The sequence below is a fragment of the Tympanuchus pallidicinctus genome, unplaced genomic scaffold, assembly GCF_026119805.1.
Source record: "Tympanuchus pallidicinctus isolate F22 unplaced genomic scaffold, pur_lepc_1.0 scaffold21, whole genome shotgun sequence".
NCBI classification, from domain to species: Eukaryota; Metazoa; Chordata; class Aves; order Galliformes; family Phasianidae; genus Tympanuchus; species Tympanuchus pallidicinctus.
Window position 1 is genome coordinate 5,106,916 of NW_026294733.1, and position 21,483 is coordinate 5,128,398.

General features: G+C 40.6%; 1 protein-coding gene across 4 annotated transcripts in view; it reads right to left on the reverse strand.

Moving 5' to 3' along the window:
• Window positions 1-164: 164 nt before the first annotated feature.
• The window catches only part of CSNK1A1 (casein kinase 1 alpha 1), a 33,089-nt gene continuing 11,770 nt past the window's right edge, over window positions 165-21,483 (reverse strand). The window contains exons 4-11 of one of the 4 annotated variants that reach the window (XM_052684703.1): window positions 20,289-20,387; window positions 17,831-17,914; window positions 14,397-14,536; window positions 11,566-11,644; window positions 10,490-10,564; window positions 9,245-9,351; window positions 8,287-8,399; window positions 165-2,827 (exon numbers count right to left, since the gene is read on the reverse strand). In XM_052684703.1, coding sequence (XP_052540663.1) covers window positions 2,820-2,827; window positions 8,287-8,399; window positions 9,245-9,351; window positions 10,490-10,564; window positions 11,566-11,644; window positions 14,397-14,536; window positions 17,831-17,914; window positions 20,289-20,387 — 705 coding nt within the window. In that variant the 3' untranslated portion in view covers window positions 165-2,819. Of the gene's footprint in view, window positions 2,828-8,245; window positions 8,400-9,244; window positions 9,352-10,489; window positions 10,565-11,565; window positions 11,645-14,396; window positions 14,537-17,830; window positions 17,915-20,288; window positions 20,388-21,483 lie in introns of those variants that run through there. The other 3 variants (XM_052684701.1, XM_052684704.1, XM_052684702.1) reach the window with 3 other exon arrangements.

Consider the following 21,483-nt stretch of genomic DNA (forward strand, 5'->3'; position numbering starts at 1 on the left):
AGCACCTTCCAGGGAGCACGAGGTTGTAGTTCCTGTACTTTATGGCCACCTTTGTAAATAAGTACTTGTAAAGGGCCCGAGTTTGCTTGCAGATATTTCACTTTGCATCAGGATAGCAGATAAACCTCTCAACACAAAACCTTTGCAAAGCTGCAACCAGAAAGTCAAGATCCACATAGTTTTTAATGCTTTGTTTTAAATCTTCCTTACAAACCAAATAGATCATACAGCAAACGAGTGTTCAATATCATCACAGCATCTCTTTGAGAAGGGTTGCCATCTTGGTCAGCATGTCTGGCGAAGGCTGGCTTTCTGCAACGAAGCACAACAGGGCTGACAGTTTCAGCTCACACCTCTGTGTAGAAGTAAACTCTATTAACATAGCAAGTTTGAAAGACTAACTGGACTCCGCACTCTTCTGTATTGCAAGACTTGCAGTAGCAAGAACTACAAACCAACGCATTCTGACACACCAAGCACTACAGGCTGTTCTTGCTTATTCAAGGACAGTTGTGTTTTTCAACTTTGAAAACCCTCTTAGAAGTTTGAGTAAGTTTAATGAACAGAGGAAATTTCTTCTCCCAAAACCAAATTATTTCCTCTTATTTTTGAGCATTGTACATCAAAGCAAGAGAAGAGGTACCAAACAAATCCAAACAGCCACTCTGAAACCAGCTGCCAAGGAGGTGTTTCATTGATGTCTTCCACCCATGCCAATGCATGCTGTCAGATGTATTGCCTAGACATCTGAAATCTTAAAGAATTAGCATCGTCTTCTAGACACCAGTTTTTAGAAAAGATACCAGTCTTCATTTGAGGCATGGCTTTAAAGCATCCATTAGTGGATGGGGCAATGATCAGAACTTTAAAAATACCCTAGCCAAGAGAGAGAGCTACATTTCCTTCACCTCCCAGGTAACAAAGAACGCTCTTAAACAGCAGACAGGTTTCCAAAGCTGCACGGGTATCTCTGAAGCCTGGCAGACTTTCAGCTCCCTGCACTCCAGGTTAATCTATCCAGCATTCATGAGCGCACAGTGCTCTCCAGCTCAAGTTCAACACCTCCTCAGAGCAGATCCTTCTTGTACAGGGAGCACGCACAGCGACCGCGCAAGTGAGCAGCCTTGATCCAGATTACAACTCTGAGATGACAGAGTGCACAGTGTGGTTGTTATGACCTTGAAGAGACAGTTTTCAAAACAAAAGATTTTTCCAAACGGTAGAAATATGAATTGTGACCAGAAACTGTTACATGCATGGAAACTGGCTAAAAAGCTAACATACAAACAACATTTACACAATAGGCATCTGGCAGCATTTTCAGACTTTTTTTTTTTTTTTAATTTATTCTGACATGCTATAAAGGAATAAATTACACTGTTAAAGAATTATCAGCAATAAAATTATTTCTGTCTTTCAGCTGGGCTAGAATAAAAGTGAGAAGGAAGACAGCCCGGGGCAGTAACCAATGTGAACTCTGCATGGCGTGAGGCTGTCTGAGAACAAGAGTAAATCCGCTCATACCCACTTCACAGGAACTTAAAAGAAAACGCCTTGGCTTAAAACCATCCAGAAACTCCGTCTGAATTGTCCAAAAAGGAGGCAATCAGCAGGCAGTCCAGCCGAGGCAATGACGTGGCAACGCTCGCGAGGCTGCCAACGCTGGGTCTGCAAAGATGCCCTTTTGAAAAGAAGCCAATGTCAGCAGAGGGATGGGTCTCAAACAGCAGGTGATCAAAATGCTGGACTGCCCCTTCCCCCTCAAGGAAAAAATACAAAATCCATTTAAAAACAAAACGAGGAAGAGTTACAACGCTACGTCTAAAATGATTTAGAAAGAAATACGACTTCTTTCGCTTCACAAATGGCCTTGAAACCTGGTTTAAAAAACAGGGTAATGCAGATTTCTCTTGGACTGGATTAACAAGGCAAATTAAAAAAAAAAAATTTCCTTACAGAAACGGTTTTTAGTTTTTAATGAACTTGTAAACAAAAAAGCTCCCGCTTCAAAATAAAAACAAAATCCCAGATCATATAGATGTTTACAGTGATTACATTTATCTAAGCAACTTACATACAGGTTCAGTTGTAAGATGTTAACTAAATTTCGTGACAAATATGCTGTTTTTCCTTTTATACCAAGAACATTATAGAGTTAATGCAGAGTCCTAAAGATTATCTAGTAGTCGCTAAGTTTCTCTTAAGTCTTCACTTTAGATGCTGTTATTTCTAGCACAGGTAAGCAGGCAGAGTCTTTCATACGCTTAAAAACTGGAATCTTTGGTTACTACCATGTCAGCTGGCTTGGTATGTTGCACATAGAAGCCAACAACTTTAAGAATGTTTAAGTGTACAACTTTCAAAACCCAGGGAGGAATAACCAGAAAAGAGTGCACAATTGTGAGCATTTACAATTATCACAACTGTTGCCGAAGACTGTTCATGCCATTCTTCCAAAACAATGAGATCTCATAAGCAGTGTAGTTCAAAGTAAAAAGGTAACAAAAATTGGCATATGCACAATTTTCTTCACTTGTGTGTCAACCATTAGTTAACTTTTCCACTTGAAAAAAATGCAATAGAAAACTGGACACCATGTTTCACTATCTCAGTAATATTCACAATTACAGCTGCTACAACTCAAAGTGCAGCATCATTGACACTGCCCAGAGCCAGTTTATACTGATATTAAGTTCTTTACACCAAGTAAATGGTTGCCCACAGCCACTGGCAAGTGTACGTATGAACTAAATTTCTAGGATTTGGGGAGTGACAAGTCCTGCTCCAATCTGCTCTGCTTTGTCCAATCCTCTCCATGCTCAGAAACCTGCAAGACAAACACAAGGGCAACTTACTGATACAGGATGGAAGTGAGCAATAGCCTTCACGGTAAGAAAATCAAACACCAGTTATGGTCACAGGGGAAAGTGCTGTTCCACCTCCGAATTTTGCAAAGTTCTTGTGCTCTTCCAAAGTTTAACCAGTATTTGCCATCATCCTTTAACTCAAACACGTGGCTCTCACTCACACCTACTGCTGCACTGGAGAAAGGGTTCAGGCACCAGCTGGATGCCACATTACTCAAACAGGAATTCAGACCACCAGTTTGAAGGATGGATTATTGCCTCTAGGAAGCAGGATGTAATTTCATAGGATTGTTTTCTACTTGTCTGCCATGCCTCACATTCATGTCCTTGAAAGTCAAACTGTCATCTGATTGCAGCGGTGCTCTTCAGAGACACAGCACAGCAGTAACACAGACAGAAGGAAAAGAAACAACTTACCTTCCAACAACTGGTGCTCACTACATGCTCAGATGTACGATGCTCTGGGCAACCACAACAGAAGCTTTACATTAGCTAGAAACCCAGAATACCTTCTGTTCTCGGAAGGACGAGTCTAACTGATATGTGACCCAGAGGGGGGCACAGAGAACAATTGTTTAAGAGTTCAAAACTGCAAGTGACAAGTTTAATGTGCTGTGGGAAGGGGAAATGAAAGGAATACACACACAGATCTCAAAGAACCAGTTACTGCAAACTAAGCTGGTCTTATCTTCATGAGACTGCTTACGTACTCATTTCTGATGACTCAGGTAGCAGCCTGTGCTGTAAAAGAAGTTTCAGCTGAAGACTACTGAGCGAGTTTCACTGTGATGGCCTCCAAACAGCACTGCATTCTCTGAACGTGTTAATTCCTTTAAGCAACAGCTCTTTTTTTCCCCCTCAAACAGAATCATCTCCAGAATGAACTCCAAAGCTGACCTCAGCAACAGCCTGTGCTGTCATCCAGAGCAAAGCAAATGTGAACAAGCCTTAAACATCACCTGACATTCCATCACAAATATATCTGGGTAACAGCCAGAAAATAGCTTTACCTCTTCCAGGAGAAGTTACAGGTAATTCAGAAGAGATTCAATGGCTTTGTTTGAATCCAATCTTAAAATAACAGACTTCCCCTTATGCAACACAAGCAATTGTTGAAAAAAAAAAGTCCTGCAGCAGCATCAAAGCAATCATTCCTACTGCAGTGCAAAATTCTCACAGAAGCCCCAGTGATCCCCTGGTTCCACTGGGATAAAGCTGCTCACAGCCCTTCCTTGATTCACACAGCTGACATTTACACTGTTTTTCCATGTAACGTGTTCATCTGTGAACACAGATTCATCACTTGAACCACTTTCTCCACCTAAGCAGCCAAAACCAACTTAAGAATGGAGTCCGTTCCCCATATGGAAACAAACAGACTGACTCACTGCTCAGGAGCCTGGACATTTCAAAAAAGGGATCTTGAACCTGAGGACAAAGGATATACTAACAAATGATGTGCTGCTGTTTGCTTTGGAGTAATAGTCTTTACTGTACAAAAGTCTGGAGAATTGAGCCACTTTTGAAGGGCAGAATATAGTGCTCCAGATTCCAATCTGACAACTGATACACAAAAAACCATGCAGACAATGCAATACAGCTATCTTTGGCAGGGCTTCTCCATATCAGACAAGCATCTAAGCTCTACATACACAGGTTATAAGTCACTTGGATCATGCTTTTGTTCAACTCAGATCCATTTCAGCTACCTCAAGAAGTCAGATCTGTATGGGCCAAAGTAAGGACACTCAGAACCAGAGCAGGCATGCTGCTCGCCTTTTCACAACAGATCTCTCCGATTCTCAATTGCAAACACTCAGCACCAGTTCCTTCGAGCTGCAGGGATCACCTTTCTCTGAATCAAAAATAAGAAACCAGAAGCTTGTCATCCCCATGTATCAGATTATTAGTTGAATAGCTGTTCTTCATGGTCAACACTTAGAAATAAGCCATTTCAAAATCCAGTCTGACTGAGCAGCACGGCAGTATGCACAGTGCTGTTAAGAGCACTCACCTTTCATCCTGCTGGTCATGGCTCCTCTCTCCACTTTCCTAAGCTATTTTATCCAAAGCTTGGAAGGCAATAGTGACACAGTCACTCAAAGGCAAGTTGCTTCTAGCTGGAAAACCTCAAATTTAAGGTACTTGGCAACATAATGCCCAACTTTGCAAATATCAGTAAGGAACTGCATTCAACCCATAAAGGTCCTTGCAGGTCCTATTGCCACTGTGTAGATATGTTCACCATATATAGGGCCAGTTCAGATCTCTGTCTATTTCTATCCGGGCGTTACCCCAAACTTTCATGTCCACAACAGTATAGAGTGGATGCTCAAACTGTTTCAATATTCCTGTAGCTACAGAATTATTTGGTTCCTGCAGAAACAAGCAGTGAGAATTGCTTAGTTGTCAACTGGCTAAACCTCACAAAATGAGCAGTGTGTTCTGAGAAACACTGCCATGACCAAAGGTATCCAGTGAATGTTAATGGGACTGCTTGACAGGCTATACAGCTCTACATCCAAGTGAATTAACAACATCTCTCAAATGGAATGACAATGTGTTCTGGATAATGACTGTTTCAATCAGTTTTATATCTGAGGGAAGCTGACTGTAAGCATTGTTACAAATCACACCTGAACTACTGCACTGTCAGTCAAGAGATTGAGCTGAACTTCCCAGAATCAGCAGGGAAGCACTGTTCAGTTCACCTCTCCCAAGATCAAAACCAGTTCATCTTGCTGTTACAAAAGACATTGCAGAGTTCCAGAAGACAGGGACAGGAGAAAAAATACTAAAGGCCAGTGAAGGGACTACCCTGGAGGCAAGCAGAATATTCAGCCTGAATAACCTGTGAAATGGTTTAACATGAAACACAGTTAAGGACAGCCTACAAATGAACGCGCTGTCAGAAGAAGTGATGGATGTCATTTAAAGGTTGATTTTTTGCCCCCCAGGTTGCACACCTCCAATAGCAATGCTATATTGCATAAAAATTGCATTAAAAATGCTAGTTCCAGTACTCCTGTTACACTGGATCTGTTTATAATTTGGTATGGTAAAGATCTTTAAGCCAGTTCAGGACAGCCTTTACTACAGCAACTATGGGAGAATGTAACTGAACACTAGAGAAAAATAACCATGCATTATTTCATTAACCTTCAATGTGACACCAACGTATGAGAGTCATGCAACCTCCTGCTTGAGTTTAGCTGGCTTCAGATCTTTATTAACAGGCAATGTTCCCCACAAAAATGCATGTATGATTTTTGTAAGCTGACATCTTTGCTCTGATGAAGTGATTAAGCTATCCATTTTAAGAAGCTGGAAAACCTTCAGATGTTTCACACGCATGACTTTGGTGCTTTACCAACATCACAGCTCGATCAATCTACACATCACGGATCTTCTCTTCACAATGGGAGAGGAAGGAATCATTCCACTGAGAGGCTGCTATGCCAAGAGCCATGGAAATTCTCCAGGAGCACACTTCTTCCAGAGGCTCAGGGCCCAAGGATCGTGCACAAGAGGAAGGTCCACCAAGGGACAGAAAGGGTCCTGGGTTCAGCCATACGGCTGCTTGTTATTCGCGCTCATCACCCAGCTGCAGCTTTTATTCTGCCACTAACTCATTATTAGGAAGTGGAAGCAGATAATGATGACAGCCTTTACTGACGGTGGAGCAGCTGACCAGATAACTCCTGAGCCAGCCAATCAGCACACGAAATGTTAGAATACTTCACCATCAAATCAGCATTTCAAATGCATATAAAGCTTGATTTTCAAGACAGCATTGGTTTACAGATCGCCACAACCTGCAAAACCTTCACTTTAAAGAACAGTTGCTGGGAAGAATATTTTCACCCGGATTCCTTCTTCCTGCTGTAATAACCAACCTTTCCACACACTGAATAGGACTGGCTCCTGCACTGGGTTCTAAACTTCAACCACAACTTCCTGTTTCAGGAAATAATCTATGCCTGCTTAGTTATCACCAAGTCTGCTATGCACCACAGTTTCAATCAAGGAAACTGGTTCACAGCTTTCAATGTTGTAACACCTGTCTGCTCCAACAAACCAAGAAATCCTATTGAGTTTTTTTTTCCTTCAGGAAACTTGGAAAGATCAGCAGGCATTTTACTTCACTCAGAAAGGTGAAAACGTACACCTTTGGATAGTTATTTTGACTCAGGCTACCTGGTAAGGTTTGAATGCTGCCACAATACATAAAAAACAGTATTTTGAGAAGCTCTCTGTGAACACTTCTGCTTTTATTTGCCACCTAAATCTACCACGTTAGACTGCTAACTGCATATGTAAAAATACATAATAGAAGTTAGTCAAGACAAGAATGTACTGGAGAGTAGCAAGCAGTAGCAACATCTCAGTACATAACTTCAACCTAGTCTCTCTATTTGATCAACCCCACAACTTCAATCTTATCCAAACCTCTTTCTGAAGAGTCAATTTCATGCTAAAACTGGCTGTAATAGCTGTAGCAGTGTTTCATTCTAGAGGCTTACTAGACGAACACTGGAGAGGTACTTAAAAAAATTAAAGCCTATAATATGTCAAAAAAATTCTTAAGTGCCTCTTGAGAACTTAATTTTCTAGCTTTTACATAACTGTATGAACATTATGCAACATTTCCCCTTGAAACCATAACCTAGAAACATTAAAAATAGTCAAGAAACCTGAAAACCCACCCAAGCCATCTATGTACTTCAGAAAATTGTGACGTGGCAGTCCACAGCAGTTCAGGGTTACTCAATTTAGGCAAGACATTTTGAGCTCACTAGTGCTTTCCTTTAACTGTGGATCAAATGTCTCTGTGTAAACCCACTGGAGGAAGCCAGACCATCCACAATTTTCTGTTTGCAACGTCTGAGGCATACAGAACAGCAACAAACCCACAGCACTACAACAGCTGGAACAGAGTAGAACCCAAAGTCTCTAGATCCTTGCCTAGTTGATGAGAATTATCCTTTAAGAAGTGTTAGGTCTAGGATTTTGGATTGTATTATATATTTATACATATACAAATATATGTATATATATATATATAAATAAAAATAAATAAAAATGTCCCATTCCCAACACCAGGTCAGTTCCTTGTTTTTGGAAAGTGGTTAATGCAGGAGCAAAAGATGCAGTGGTTAAAATGACCCAACATCCCCAGAAGAAATGATATGAAGAACAAGGACATTTTGGTATAAAGTTAGTAGTCAAATTCTCCAAGGACGTCTTTTTGTCTTTGCTTTTTCAATTAACAGCCAAATATATGTTTTTAACCACCTCCTTGATCTAACACTTGAATTGCCAACATCGTCCAAATTAGTGTAATTTTTTTTCCTGTAACGTCACTTGGTTCTTGGCTACTAACCTTTCATGTTACTCTTGGATTTGTCAGTTTGCTTGCCTGTGGGGGTTTGGGCCTGCTGCCCCTGCCCACTGGAAGAGGCTGCCTGCTGTGCTGCTTTCTGCTTTAACATTGTCCAGTCGAATGTGTAGTCATATTGGTGGTTCAAGGTCCTAGAAAAGAGCGAAATACTTTACTACAATATCAGAACTACCTCACTGGTAAAGCAGTCTTTGCTGAAAACCCAGAACTAGAGATTAACTCTTTCTGTAAGCTGCTTTGGAGATTATGAATGATACACAAATGCTAAGAACTGCTAACTTAAATGGATTCTCGAAGTAAGCCCAAATATCATCAAGCAGAGTTTTCTCCTTTCTTTATGCAAGAGTCTACATTTGTCTCAGCAGCAACCCAGATTACTGCTTTGTCTTAACCCTGATTCTCAGCCTTTTAAAGTATATGTAGTTCCATAAGGAACTGCAGTATCATAAATTCCAAATTTAGCCAAATACAACTTCTTTGGATTCTAGAAGCTTGGAGACTCTTAAAACATCAGTATAGCTCCTCTTTTTGCAGACACTACTCACTCTGCAAGGTTGGGTTTATGTTCTAGATTCTCTAGCAAACTTAAGGAAACAGCTCTATGCCCCTCCTCTGAAATCAGTCTCCTGGATACTGCTGCTATTCTCATCACTGTCTGCCAAACAGGAGAAGCTTCAGACAGTTCCACGCAGGGGCCAGCTCCTCAATCCATTTGCAACACATTTTGAAGCATAGGCTCAACTCTCTAGCATTCGTGGTAACATCACAGAACTCTTAAGCAACAGAATCTTTTCCCTCATACATAAATATCATGCAGTATTTTTTCAGGGTCTTTTGGAAGCAACTACAATCACTTTTCCAACTCTGAAAGAAAAAAGACCCGGAGCTCCAACACCAGGCACCGCAGCTTTCTGAAGTGCAAGTTCCAGAGCAGTTACTGGCTGTACAAATTCCTCTGCTGCACTTTGAGACTGACCTGAAAAGAATACGGAATAATTGCCTCAGATACATGTAATCTGGTGCCTCTTCAAAACGCAGGCCACGACAGTAGTTCAGATACATGGCAAATTCTGCAGGGAATCCCTGTAAATCAACAGTGTTAATCAAGCCATGATTTGGAACAAAGGGCTTCATACACTCCTAAGGCAAAAAGCTGAGTCTATAACAGAAAAAGAAAGCTGGCTGAAGATTCAAATCCCTAAATTCCACCTTGCCTCTGTTATTCCCTTACCCTGTATTTTAGAAAGCAGATTTGATAGCAAGTTACCAGGTACACGTTTTTTTTTTCCCTCCTGAATCATTACTTGATGCATTATTTGCAATCATAAATACAAAAACCTTCAACATACAACATTTAAGCAATTAACTAATCCTACTTCTTATTAATTAGGCCTCTGAAATACATAATCCTAGCAATTGATCTTAAGAGATTACACTCATTTTCTTGATAACCTGATTGAACATACCAATGGACATTTACCACCAGTAAGCATGAAGACTTAAATCATGAAGACCTCAACCTCTTTCAAAGACTCTGGGCTCTCTGTTATGTACTTCTCAATTTAGAATGTGCTCAAGCACGCAATTGAGTAGGTAACTGTAAATACATAATGCTGTACTACAAGAAAGAAAAGAATGAGCAACAGTTGAATAGTTTGCAAGACTGTTGGTGCCATTTTGACGTGCAAAACTATGCGTTCTCAAGGACCTTTGTTAACCAGCACGTGGCTGTACAGCCCAGGAGAACTCTGAAGACAGAAATAAAAATCACTGCTCTGTGACATACCTCTGAACATCACTGACATCCAATTCTACTACAGGACGCACTTGAGATACAGAGGACATCTAAACAGGTAAAGGCGGCCTATATACATCTGCCTTGGTTTTATTTATCCAAGAGGGCAAATGTCAAATATTTGCTGTAGAAGTTTAAAAAAATGGATAACCTTCTGCAGAGAGAGAGAAAGCTTGCACAGCCCACAGTCTCCAACAACTGGAATTGTGGTGGCATGAGCTGTCCCAAGGAACAGCAGTGAATGCCTGCCCTGTTCTACCACTTCACGCTCTTGCTGGGTGGCCGAACACAAGGCGTTTATTGACTGCCAGAGAAGTATAACTCAGCAGCAAATGCTATGTGAGATTAATACATTGGCTCTAATTTTAAAAACAAGAAAGAAAAGAACTTCCAACTCACGGCATGACATCATTTGGAAACTCTTACCTTACACAAAACCTCAACAGGAGTGGACATTTTCTTTTCACTAATCTTTTCATACTTTTGCTTCTTTGTTGCAGCCTGTGGAACATGTAGGTCACAATATAAGAGATATTGTGCAACACTGGATTAAACAAGAACAGTAGCAAAAAAAATGACAAAAAACCCTTTGGTCAGCTTGAAGTATTTTACGTGAAATCTCCAAGTCCCACACACTCACTGCAAAGAGAATGAAGGTCAATCTGGTATTAAGATTTGGACACAGTTTAATACCATTTGTTGCAGTCTAATGCTTCCCTCACATGGCACAGCTCGTGTAGTTCTAGCCACTGCTTTTGTGCACTGAACAGACCAGACCAGCATATCTATTTGGTAAAGTTACATCAATTCCCACTCAGTGCCCCATTCAAGTTCTGCCTGCTTCAGTACACAGTCATTACACTCATTAGCAGCTGAAGCATTCCTGTGTTTCATTTGTAAAGCTTGCCTTTAGAAAGCTAACATCTGCAGCTGCAACACTACTTGAGTTACACAACTCTCACATAGAAAAAAAAACAATTAAAACATGGATACAAGTCACTGAAGTGTATATAACAGAAAGACATATCTGCCACGCTTGCACTTGGCTACTACCACATGTAATAATATTTGAAACAAGTACATTTCAGCTGGCAATCGTGCCATAAACTAGACTGAAGATAGCAAAGCTTAACCTGGTAGGCAAGAGATTATTTCCATGCTCTCTATGGCAATTCAGAAAGACCACTAAAAATGTTATTTTCTACTTCTCAAACAGGGCCTCAGCCTCGGACAGGACAATAATAATGTGCAAAGCTGACGTAAGCTATTGTTTAGCATAATTTTTAGGAGTCAAACAATACACGTTGCCTGCTGCACAAGGAGGAGGCAGAACCTTTTTCTTCTATATTCTATAAATACCAGGCCTCAGGAAAAGCTATTTTGCTCAACTGGAACTGAACATTATATACAGCAACCTGTCCAGACCAGGAGGCAAAACCATGGATCCCAAATAGGCAAAAGAAAAGTGCAGAAGGCTCGAGAGGGAAAGCAACATTACCTACCTTTAACCCTTGCCAAGGCAGACTGGTTCTGTTAAAGTACATCAATACGTAGCCTAGAGACTCCATGTCATCTCGGCGACTGTAGAAAGGGAAAGAATACCCTGAATCACACATTGCAGCATTTCAACTTTGTTCCAAGCAGTGAAATCATTGCAAAATTAAAAAAAAAAAGAAGTCAAGGAACCAGCAGTGCACCAGTCTGGGACCAATAATGAACACCTGTGCACAAGGAGCAATGTATTTACAAAGGGCACAACTCCTGCCTTTTCTTTGCATCCTCCCTCCTTCAGTACAGTTAAAGAACTCTTAAGTTAACCATCCATAGACTTCACTGACAATTAGCATGCAAACTTTCATGTAAAAGGCCTCAAATGTTCTCTGTACTGCATATGCTCCAGATCTATGCTTCAGCCACATGAACACCATCATAGTTTGCTACACAGCTTTCATGATTACTAAGCCTGAGCACAGCTCAGCGAAGTGGAAAAAACACTCCATGATTTTTTCCTCTTGGCAAAAGTGGATCTGACTGCTACAGCCTCTTCCCAGCTGTAGCAGTCAGATTTTTCCTGTGACTGCATCTCTGCAGCTGACATCTACCTGAAGAGAAGAAACAAACAAAAAAGAACCCTAACAAAACCCTTATTTTTTTCCTAGTTCCCTTCTAAACAGAAGCTGACAGGTATAGCTGCTGCAAGAAAAGCATTTAAATGGTAACAGGGAAGACTACACACCTCCTGTCCTCACAATGGAGTAAAAGGCTTAGAGAGTGGGAGTGCTAACAAGATTATACATATGGATGAGGTAGCAGAGCTTCCTTAAAGTGAGAAAAATCTGCAAGAACCTTGACAGTTCTACCTCCAGCTCTTGATATCAGAGGAAAGAAACTATAGGTAAAGCTTCACGTTAAGGCCAAGCTGATATAACCACCAGTTATACCCAGAGCAGCCTACCACCCCATGTTTGTTCCACCTCTTTGACCCCATGGGGAATTACTGCAGGAAGTTACTGCAGAAGAGAATCAGTTTGTGTCTTCCTAATCCACTGCACTACAGAGGGCACTAGCTGTGGGAGGGCTGAAGGCTGGAAGACTGGTTCCCTCCTCTTGACAGGAGCTAGCTCTCAAGTCATCTCAGCTGTAACAGGAAACCAAAGCCAAGGTCAGAGGGATGAGAACTGATACAAAGACCACAATCCCCACCTGTGAGGCTTCAGTTCTACTGGATTTGTCTTTTAATCATCAGCAGAACCCAGTGAAACTGGTATAAGGCCATGACACAAGACTAAATTCTCTGAGGAGCAGTGGCAGATTCATGACCAGCCAAGAGATTAATGGCTTCTTTCTCTCACCTAGTTCATTCTTCAACGTTCAATTTCATGATTTTGTAGTAGGAAACATTTATGAGATCTTCAGTGGAAATATTACATTTGGATGTACTGTAATAAAAATTATTTTCAGGATTTGGAAAACAGGATGATACTCTCCATTACTGTAACAAGAAACAGAACACTACAAACAGCTCCTTAGGAACAGTTGTCACTACATATAGGAAAACATGCTCTGTAACTACAGCACTAACAGTTGGAGCATTCTGCCATATGTTTCAGACCTGGTCCCTCCTGATTACAGTAATGTGTTATCTGTCTGCTTCACTGTTAGCTTGAGAGAGGCAATTTCACAAACTGGCAGGGACCAAACCACGTTTCTAATTACACTAGAATTTCCAATACCAGCAGAGAATGGTACAAGACCTCTAAACAAATTCAACAGCAGTAATCCTCTGCAGTTCTCTCCCTTCACTGTGAAGGCTAGCATGGCTTCTCTCACAAGAATAGCTAAAGTTCTGCAAAATTGATTTAAATCTGAAATAACACCTGTCATTTACACTGCCAGACCCACAGGTCAGGTAAGCTTAAACAGTGATACTGACAGACAGTAAAATATTCTTAAGAAATACTAGTGAAAGCAAAGATGAAATTTTTTTTTGGATTTTTTTTTAAAGGAAACAAATATTTTTAAGTTGCATTTTCTACCAGTGCTACCACTAGAAACTGTCATTGCCATCTTGATTAAACTCAAAATCATAGGCACCGACGCCCATGAAATTTCTGAGTAGGAGTCCTCAGCATCACGTGGTAAAGCCGTGGTATTACACTGCTGTGTAACACCTAGGCACACAAGAACAGAGCTCTTGTTGCTCTTTCATACCTAACAAGAGCCTTCCAAAGAACCTGAAGTGCGACCTGCACCAGCACGCTGCCAGAACTCTGTAGCAATACTTTCTCATCCAGACACTAAAAATGCGGTGCTAAAGTGAAGATACAATGTGTCTGTACACACATACACACAGTGCTGCAACTACTGCTACACAGGGCAGCACGCAGCAGAAACTGAAACGCAGCACGTGTGGAGCAGCAGCGCGATCATAAAGTCTTGCTTGCAGGCAAAAGAACAAACAGTAGCTCGATAATTTATAGGAAGTCAGAGAACATCAGCTTCAGACAAGTCCTTCTGGTAACAGAACTGCCCATCTCAAGTCAGTCACCAGTGGCACTGACAGATCCGCAATCACAAAAATGCAGTTCTATCTGTGAAGAGACAACAGTATAGATTGCCCTAAAAATGAAAAGCACACAGACCACCCACCTCATGCTAGCAAGAGAGCATCTCTCCAAGAAGCAAATTAGGTGCTCTGGTTTCCTATCCTTGCACAAGGAGCAAAGGGATACATACACTGACTCACAGAAAATTGGTTTAGGCATTTCAGAAGCTTACAAATAAGATCTTGTTACTGCTGTGCTCTTCAGGGCTGCCATCTCTTTGAACTCACCTCTGCTCAATGCCAAGATGTGCGTTGATACTGGCATATCGAGCTGTGCCAGTGAGGTTTTTGTCTTCTCTGTACGGTATGTGTTGCCTTGTCCTGTTGTCCCGGTACTTTTTGGCCAAACCAAAGTCAATAAGGAATAACTTAGAAAAGAAAAATGAAAACACATTATACTTATACACACGGAATCCACAACCAATTTCATCAGGCATTAGCTACACTTTAGGACATCCACACAACATAACAGCCTACAGTTACGAGGAAGCAAAGTAACAGTGCAGTCACAACTAGCTTTAACTAACAAGTTCAAAAACTTAACAGTAAATTAGTTCAAGCCTTTTTTCAATCCAGTGGAATAGATTAGACTGCTCTACTCAGCATCTCTAGTTTAGCTCTACATTTATTTTGTTACTATTATAGTTTGTATCAAATTAGCTCAATAACTACAGTGCACAATGTAGAAGAACTGTGTCAGTGTACATCAGGAAAACCCACTCTCACAGAGCATTTTACACGTACAGATAGTTAATGGCAGCTCAGCAGCTTAATGCAAATGATGCACATCCTGTTCTCTTTTCTATGTACTGTGAAGAGCACTGGCCATTTTGCAGAGCAGAAGGCCAAAGCCTCCAGCAGCAAACAAGACATCTTGCCTTTGACAACATGCCCTTTGCAAGGCTACCAGAAGACATGAAACAGCAGCATGAAACTCTTGTTGATGAAATTAATACAGCCAGGAAGCTACAGCCTAATGCATAGAATCCAATTTAGATTTCTAATGATCAAGCTTGCTCAATGACTTGGTATTTAGCAACAACTGAGTGTGTGCTAATTAGTGTGCTAACAGCCAGTCTATCCACATGTCCATACAGACAGTAACTCCCTGCGACAAGATTTCAGGACTAGGCAAATAAACTGAGGCAGAAATACACAAGGAACATTTCAAACTCTAGCAGTTGGTCTTCAAGCTATTCATCATCTGGCTGAGCAGATTTCAATGCTGGATTAACGACAGGGGATCAGGGACTACAACCCCTGCAAATTAGTGAATGCTGCAGAAGTAAGCAGGGAGAGGAAGATGATGGGAGAAGAGACACGGATTGAGAAGTTCTCAGTAAAAACCTGTTCAGCATCACCTTAAAGATAAAGAAGATACTGCTTTTCATGCAAACAAGTACAGGGATTCACATGCAGTTGTATCTGCATTCAAGAATGAAACAGGTCACTGTAGTACACTGGCACTGGAATGTGCTATAAAAAGAAACACTCAGCATGGAAGATTGCAAGGCAACGACAAGAGTTTCTGAATGGCACAGCAGACACCTTTCAAAATACTGGCTGAAGATTTTTCTATCTGTAGTAGTCTAGACAAGACAAAAAAAAAAGCTAAAAGCCTCTTTAAATGGCTGATGTTAGAGCAGAAATTCTTGAGCTGAAGTTGCAACATGATTTATGCACAACGTTCCTGTTCATCTGCTTTTTACAAACAGTTCTATGGAAAAGACACCCTGAAGGCCCCAAACACTGCCAGCAAGAGGAGTTAAAAGAGACTTTAAAAATGAATCCCATCAGTCGGACAACAGCTTGGGAAAGGTGAGGGCCTTTCTTTGTTGCACCCACTATGCTAAGCAGGCATGAAGATGGTCTCAAGCTACAAGAGAATGAGAAATGTGCATACTAAACTTCCAAGCATGGAGCACAAAGCTCATATGTGATTACTCTGGTGCAAATGCAACTTTCTCAGAAGCAAAGCTTGATCTCAGAGGCTAGCTTGCATTTTCTGATGAAAGGTCTGTGATTTCATGACAGTGTCTGATGTACAGCTTGCAACAGCTACTTTGCAAGGCCTTTGCCAATTAGCTTAAGTAAAGCACTATGCCTAGAAAAGGAAGGAAACTGAAGACTTCACCCACAGAATCTTTTCAGTACAAATTTAATTACAAACAAAGCGATTCAAAGCCTTTACATTCTTTCTGGAATCCTGGGGTTCTTGACATTAATTAATGCCACGAAGGGACAAAGTCACAGCTTGTGAATGAATATAGGGAACATTGAAAGCACACCTCTAACATGCAAAGATTTGGTGTCTCGTTCTTTGTTTAACAGACTACTTAAGATTACTTCCCTCAAGGGGCAGAGAAGTAAACTAAGTGATGTTGTCTCTTGCACAGCTGCTACAAGCTCTGAATATTAGCCCTGAACAAGGCAATAATACGTTCTCTTAAGCAGTATGGGGAGCCCTCTTTAAAGACATACACATATAAAATAGAATCAGTTTTGTAATACAGTTCTGCTTTACACATTAGTCAGGTTATTAGATATTATTTGACAACACTGGCCTCTCTGTGCAAGATTTTTCTATTCCCTAGCTCAGGCTCATGCTGTATGCCCTATTCTAGATGGATAGAAGTCAAGGGTGTTAAGTTAATCTCAAAAGGAGGGACACTGAAGATATAGCCTTATTTGGATGAATATAGAACACATCGATGCCAGTCAGCAAAGAAGTTTTTCCATAGATAACCTCATGCCACCTTAGCTCTGCTTACTGCGTGATCAGTAGGAAACTAGAAAAGTAGGGCAAGATTTCTGCCAAGAGCAACGACAAAAGCAGATCAGAGTCTCTGCTTCAACCGATAAGTGAGTTTCAGAAGCAGACAACAGAAGTCTAAGCCTGCATACAGCAGCTAGCTGGCTGGGATTTAGTGCTTGAAGACTTATTGGGGAAACTATGGGCTGCTGTTCAGCCAAACTCCTCAGCTATGATACATATTCAGCAATTTCCAGCTGTTCTGCTAGAAAGAGGCATATGTCTTGATGTGCTTCCAATTCATCTTTCTTTAAGAGTCAAGAGTACTACATTTAGCACTAGACACTTCTCCAAGACACTGGAGTAATTTTATAAGCACAAAAGATAAAAATATGAGAGCCCTTATCACACATTTGAGAAGATTTTGAAGAAAAATGGTATGGGAAAAAGTCTGGTTGACACGACAGCAGAACTCGTTCATGTGTGTGAAGATGCTGCAGGAACCCTATGGGAAGGCAAGCAGCCACCTGTGCAGGTGTCCGTGTAGAAGCCCTGCTACTTCACTTGGGTGGCAGGTCTGTTCTTTAACATATCCAAGACCTTGCCTTTCAGTTATAAAGGACAGAAATAAAATCTGCTTCTGCATCTGAAATCAAGCACATACATTTAGCCCTTTTTAAAACCAAGTTTAGAAATAATTTCACAATTTAAACAAGCGCCACAGGGAAACATCTTAGTAATGTTACATGTTTGCCAAGTATGTCTGAATAATGCCAACATAAGAGGTGCTTTTGCAAGATCTACATTCTCCAGATTAAAAAAAAAAAAAAAAAAAAAACAAAACGAAAACAAAACAAAAAATAAAGCACATGAATTTGGGGTTGAGGTTGGAATAGGAGACAGTTCAGACCTGGTTTAATCCTGAGAAAGATGGGTCCTGAGAAGTACTAACAGTCATGCTTCTTTTCCTCTTCCCCACTGGAGATTCTAAACACTGAACAAACAATAGAGGGTGGCAGTGCATCAAACAGTATTGCTTACATTGCAACAATGGCCGGCGCAGACAGGCAACACCGAGGCGTTTGAGAAAGAACAGGGTAGCCAAATGCCATCCTTCTTCCACCAAGCTCTGTAGCTTTCCAATAGCTATGTCGGTTTGGTTTTTTAATTTGTTTTTGTAAGGAGAAAATTTAAAAGATATGGCAGGGTAAATTTCAACTGCGAGCCGCTCCAAAATGGCACTGCCTTGGCCAGGGATAACAGTGGTGACATTTGGCTCTATTAAAAAAGGAAATTGAAGTTTTGCTTACAAAAGCATCCTTCGGTTCCATAAACTGCCCTTCCCCCGAAAGACATTTAGAAAAAGTAAATCTTCAGTAAGGAAGAGGTAGAAGGCATTTAGTCACCTTAAAGTTTACTTTCATAAGCATGCAGGGCTTATTTCTAGCAGAGCTGAAAATTCACCTTTTAAGGGGGAGCACAATTTCTCCCAAACACCAAATTAAAATTTGAATACGTTCATGTTTTTAACAGAACTGACAGGAAGCTACTGGAACAAGATTACCATGCTATTCTAGCATTTGTGGCTGACTTTGATTCAGGTAGTGTACAGTCGTCTTTCCAAAAACCCTCAACTATCCTTTACTACAAAAAGGAGCAAACGCTGTGTGGTGGCAACTGTCCCTAGACAGAACACCTAAGTGCTAAACTCACCCAACCCCTTTCTCATTTTGCTCATGTAAACCTGCCAATTTGCACTTCTCTCAAGAAGTGCCTCTCTGATCTCCAAAACTCTGCATCAGTAGCGAAGCCCATACCCACAGCTCACAGGAAGTATTTAGCACCATAAGGCTGCATGGCTCTCTAACTAGGATACTAATGGGAAAAGAAGAAAAATAATGGTTTACTGGCAATTTTTTTCCCCAGTTGATGCAAATCTAATGTGTCTTTCCACTAAAATAAGCACAGCAGTATCTTCTAGGCCATTAATCCAATGAAGATGAAACAAAGCACAGCAATGCTAAGCTAGCATAACTGCAAAAGCACGGATAAATGGCCCAAAAAGAACAACTGGAAATCAGAAACTAAAACTAGAAAAAAAAGCTGTTTTTACTCCAAGTTTGGTTAGAAAATTAAGGAGCCTAACTGCTTGACACAGCAGAGAAAAATAGAGCTCTACAGAGTGAAAGTATGAAACTTGGGAATGAGCAAAGTTTAATAGCAAAAGAATTACATAAAGACTGCCTTTCAATTAGGCTTACAAGCTTTTCCAACAACGGTTGCATCTAAACATTCAGTGCACTGCACCTCTTCAGACAAGAGCTGTTACCTGATGTTAATACATTCCCCCTTCTAGTGTTCGTGGCTCTGAAGTTGGCATTCATACAGGCAAACAAAGGTAAACATTTTAAACACTGGTAGTGCCTAAAGAGATTAGACATTCTCTAATGGCATATATAGAAAATCAGTGGGAATCTTGCTTCCAATAAACAGCTTGATCGGGTACATTTGTCCTGAAGTTAATTTCTATTAAGTAGCATGCTTAATGCATTGCCAATGCTGCCTGTCTGCCCGAGCTCAACATACAAATTGCAGGATTAAGCATATTTTACTTAAGACTAAAAATAAAATAAAACCTCATGTAGAAGAAAACTCCCCCCCCCTCCCCCCCCATCTGGAAACATGCACTTCTGAGTCTTTTTAACCATCCAAACAGTGCACTATAGCCCGCTTCCCACCCCACCCCTCTTTTCTTCACAAACTAAAAGAAGTTTTTTGTTGTACAATATATTCAGGTTCTCTATAAAGTTTTTCATTCACATTTCAGCATAAATTCATTTATTCATAGAGACAATTGATCTACATGTTGACTAGTAGTCATATCCACAGTTCTGATGGCTGAAGAGTCCTCTTTACCAGTCTGTCACTGCAAGTCTTACTGCCCTGATGACTGGTAGGCCAGGAGCTCCCACGATGGCACAAATACTTTTCGTCCCAGGAAGTCAGCCCAAAAGTCAAAGATTTGACTTCATTATTAAGAAAAAAATGCCATTACAACAGTCATCTCAACAGTGAAACTCCATCACCGATGAAAATCACTAAGTATTCTCCATGGTTCGTTTAGAACCTTGTTGCAAGACTTGAACTCATCTTGCAATCAAGTCCATCTCAGCGTGGGTCTGAGACACACACACCTGCCACTGCATTTAGCAGTGGATACTGAGAAAGCCAAATTAGCCAAGTTCTCACAAAGATTTATGGTTTAGCATCCAATACATCAGCTTCAGCAATGAGTAAAAAGGCTGTGCAGCTTGAATTAAGTAACATAGCCATTCTCTTTGAATCTTTTAAATACAGATTAGACTAACCTTATTACAGTGACGCCCAATACCCATTAGGAAGTTATCTGGTTTAATGTCTCTGTGTATAAAGTTCTTTGTGTGCACATATTCAATTCTACTGATCATCTGTAAAACAGAAAACATCAAGAAAGAGATTCATTGAGAGCAACACAATTCACTTACGCCTACAATTAAGCATGACTTCTTAGTGCTACTTTCCACTGCAATTTAAAATGTATAATTTGCTCAGCAAAAACCAAGCCTTTTTCATATACTTTTTAAAGAAAGTCCTTTTGTGTGTTAAAATTCCATACTGGCTGTGAGCTGGAAGATTAAATATCTGAAATTATTTCCCAGACATTCAAATTCATCACATAACTACAGTGTCCAACTGAAGAGAAATTTATTTTTGCAGTGTAGCTTTTCAGTACCTACCATGAGACAACTTTAAAGCTTGTCTCTTCATGCAGCACCCATCTCAGTTATTCATTCAGACAGCTATTCACTTATCACTAAGTACTGCTTTTTCAGTCACTTTTTTAGAGCAAGTAACAACTTGATGGTGGCCCATCCTACCCTGACGACTACAATCCAAGAATGGCAGTGAGCAAAGATGCAGAGAAGTTCTGGCACATCTTAGCATCATAAATGGTCGTGCAATTTCCCGTGCGTGAGAAAAGAGCACGAGTTCATATGGAACAGCTTTTCAGCTGCACTTCACACAGCCTTTAGTGAGCTAAGTATGTTACAACATCATATCCTTGACAGCTGTTCTACTTTATTATGTCCTAAAACCCAGTTCTGTATGCTGACCTCATACATCTCCCTTCTTTTCCCAGATGACAAAAAGTTGGTATTCCATACAAAGGAATATTGCACAAGAACTGCACAGGTTCCTCAGAAACACTGTAACAGCCTGACTCTAGTTAAGTGTAAATGCTTTGTTCTAGAGCAAGCATACCAGCCATTTAAAGCAGCAGAGATAGGGGACAGCTGATCTTGTCTCTATACAAGCTCCCTGAGCTTCCCTGGCCATACGCCTGGGATTCTACGAGCTCTGGCTAAATGACAACTGGGTACTAACACTGATTATGTAATATTAGATTAAATTTAAATTGCCATTGAAAATTCAACTCACAAACCCCCTACCTGCCTTCCAAATAACTGAGAACAGTACAAGGAAGCTATTTACTAAACAGCAAGTGGCTACTTCAAAAGCTGT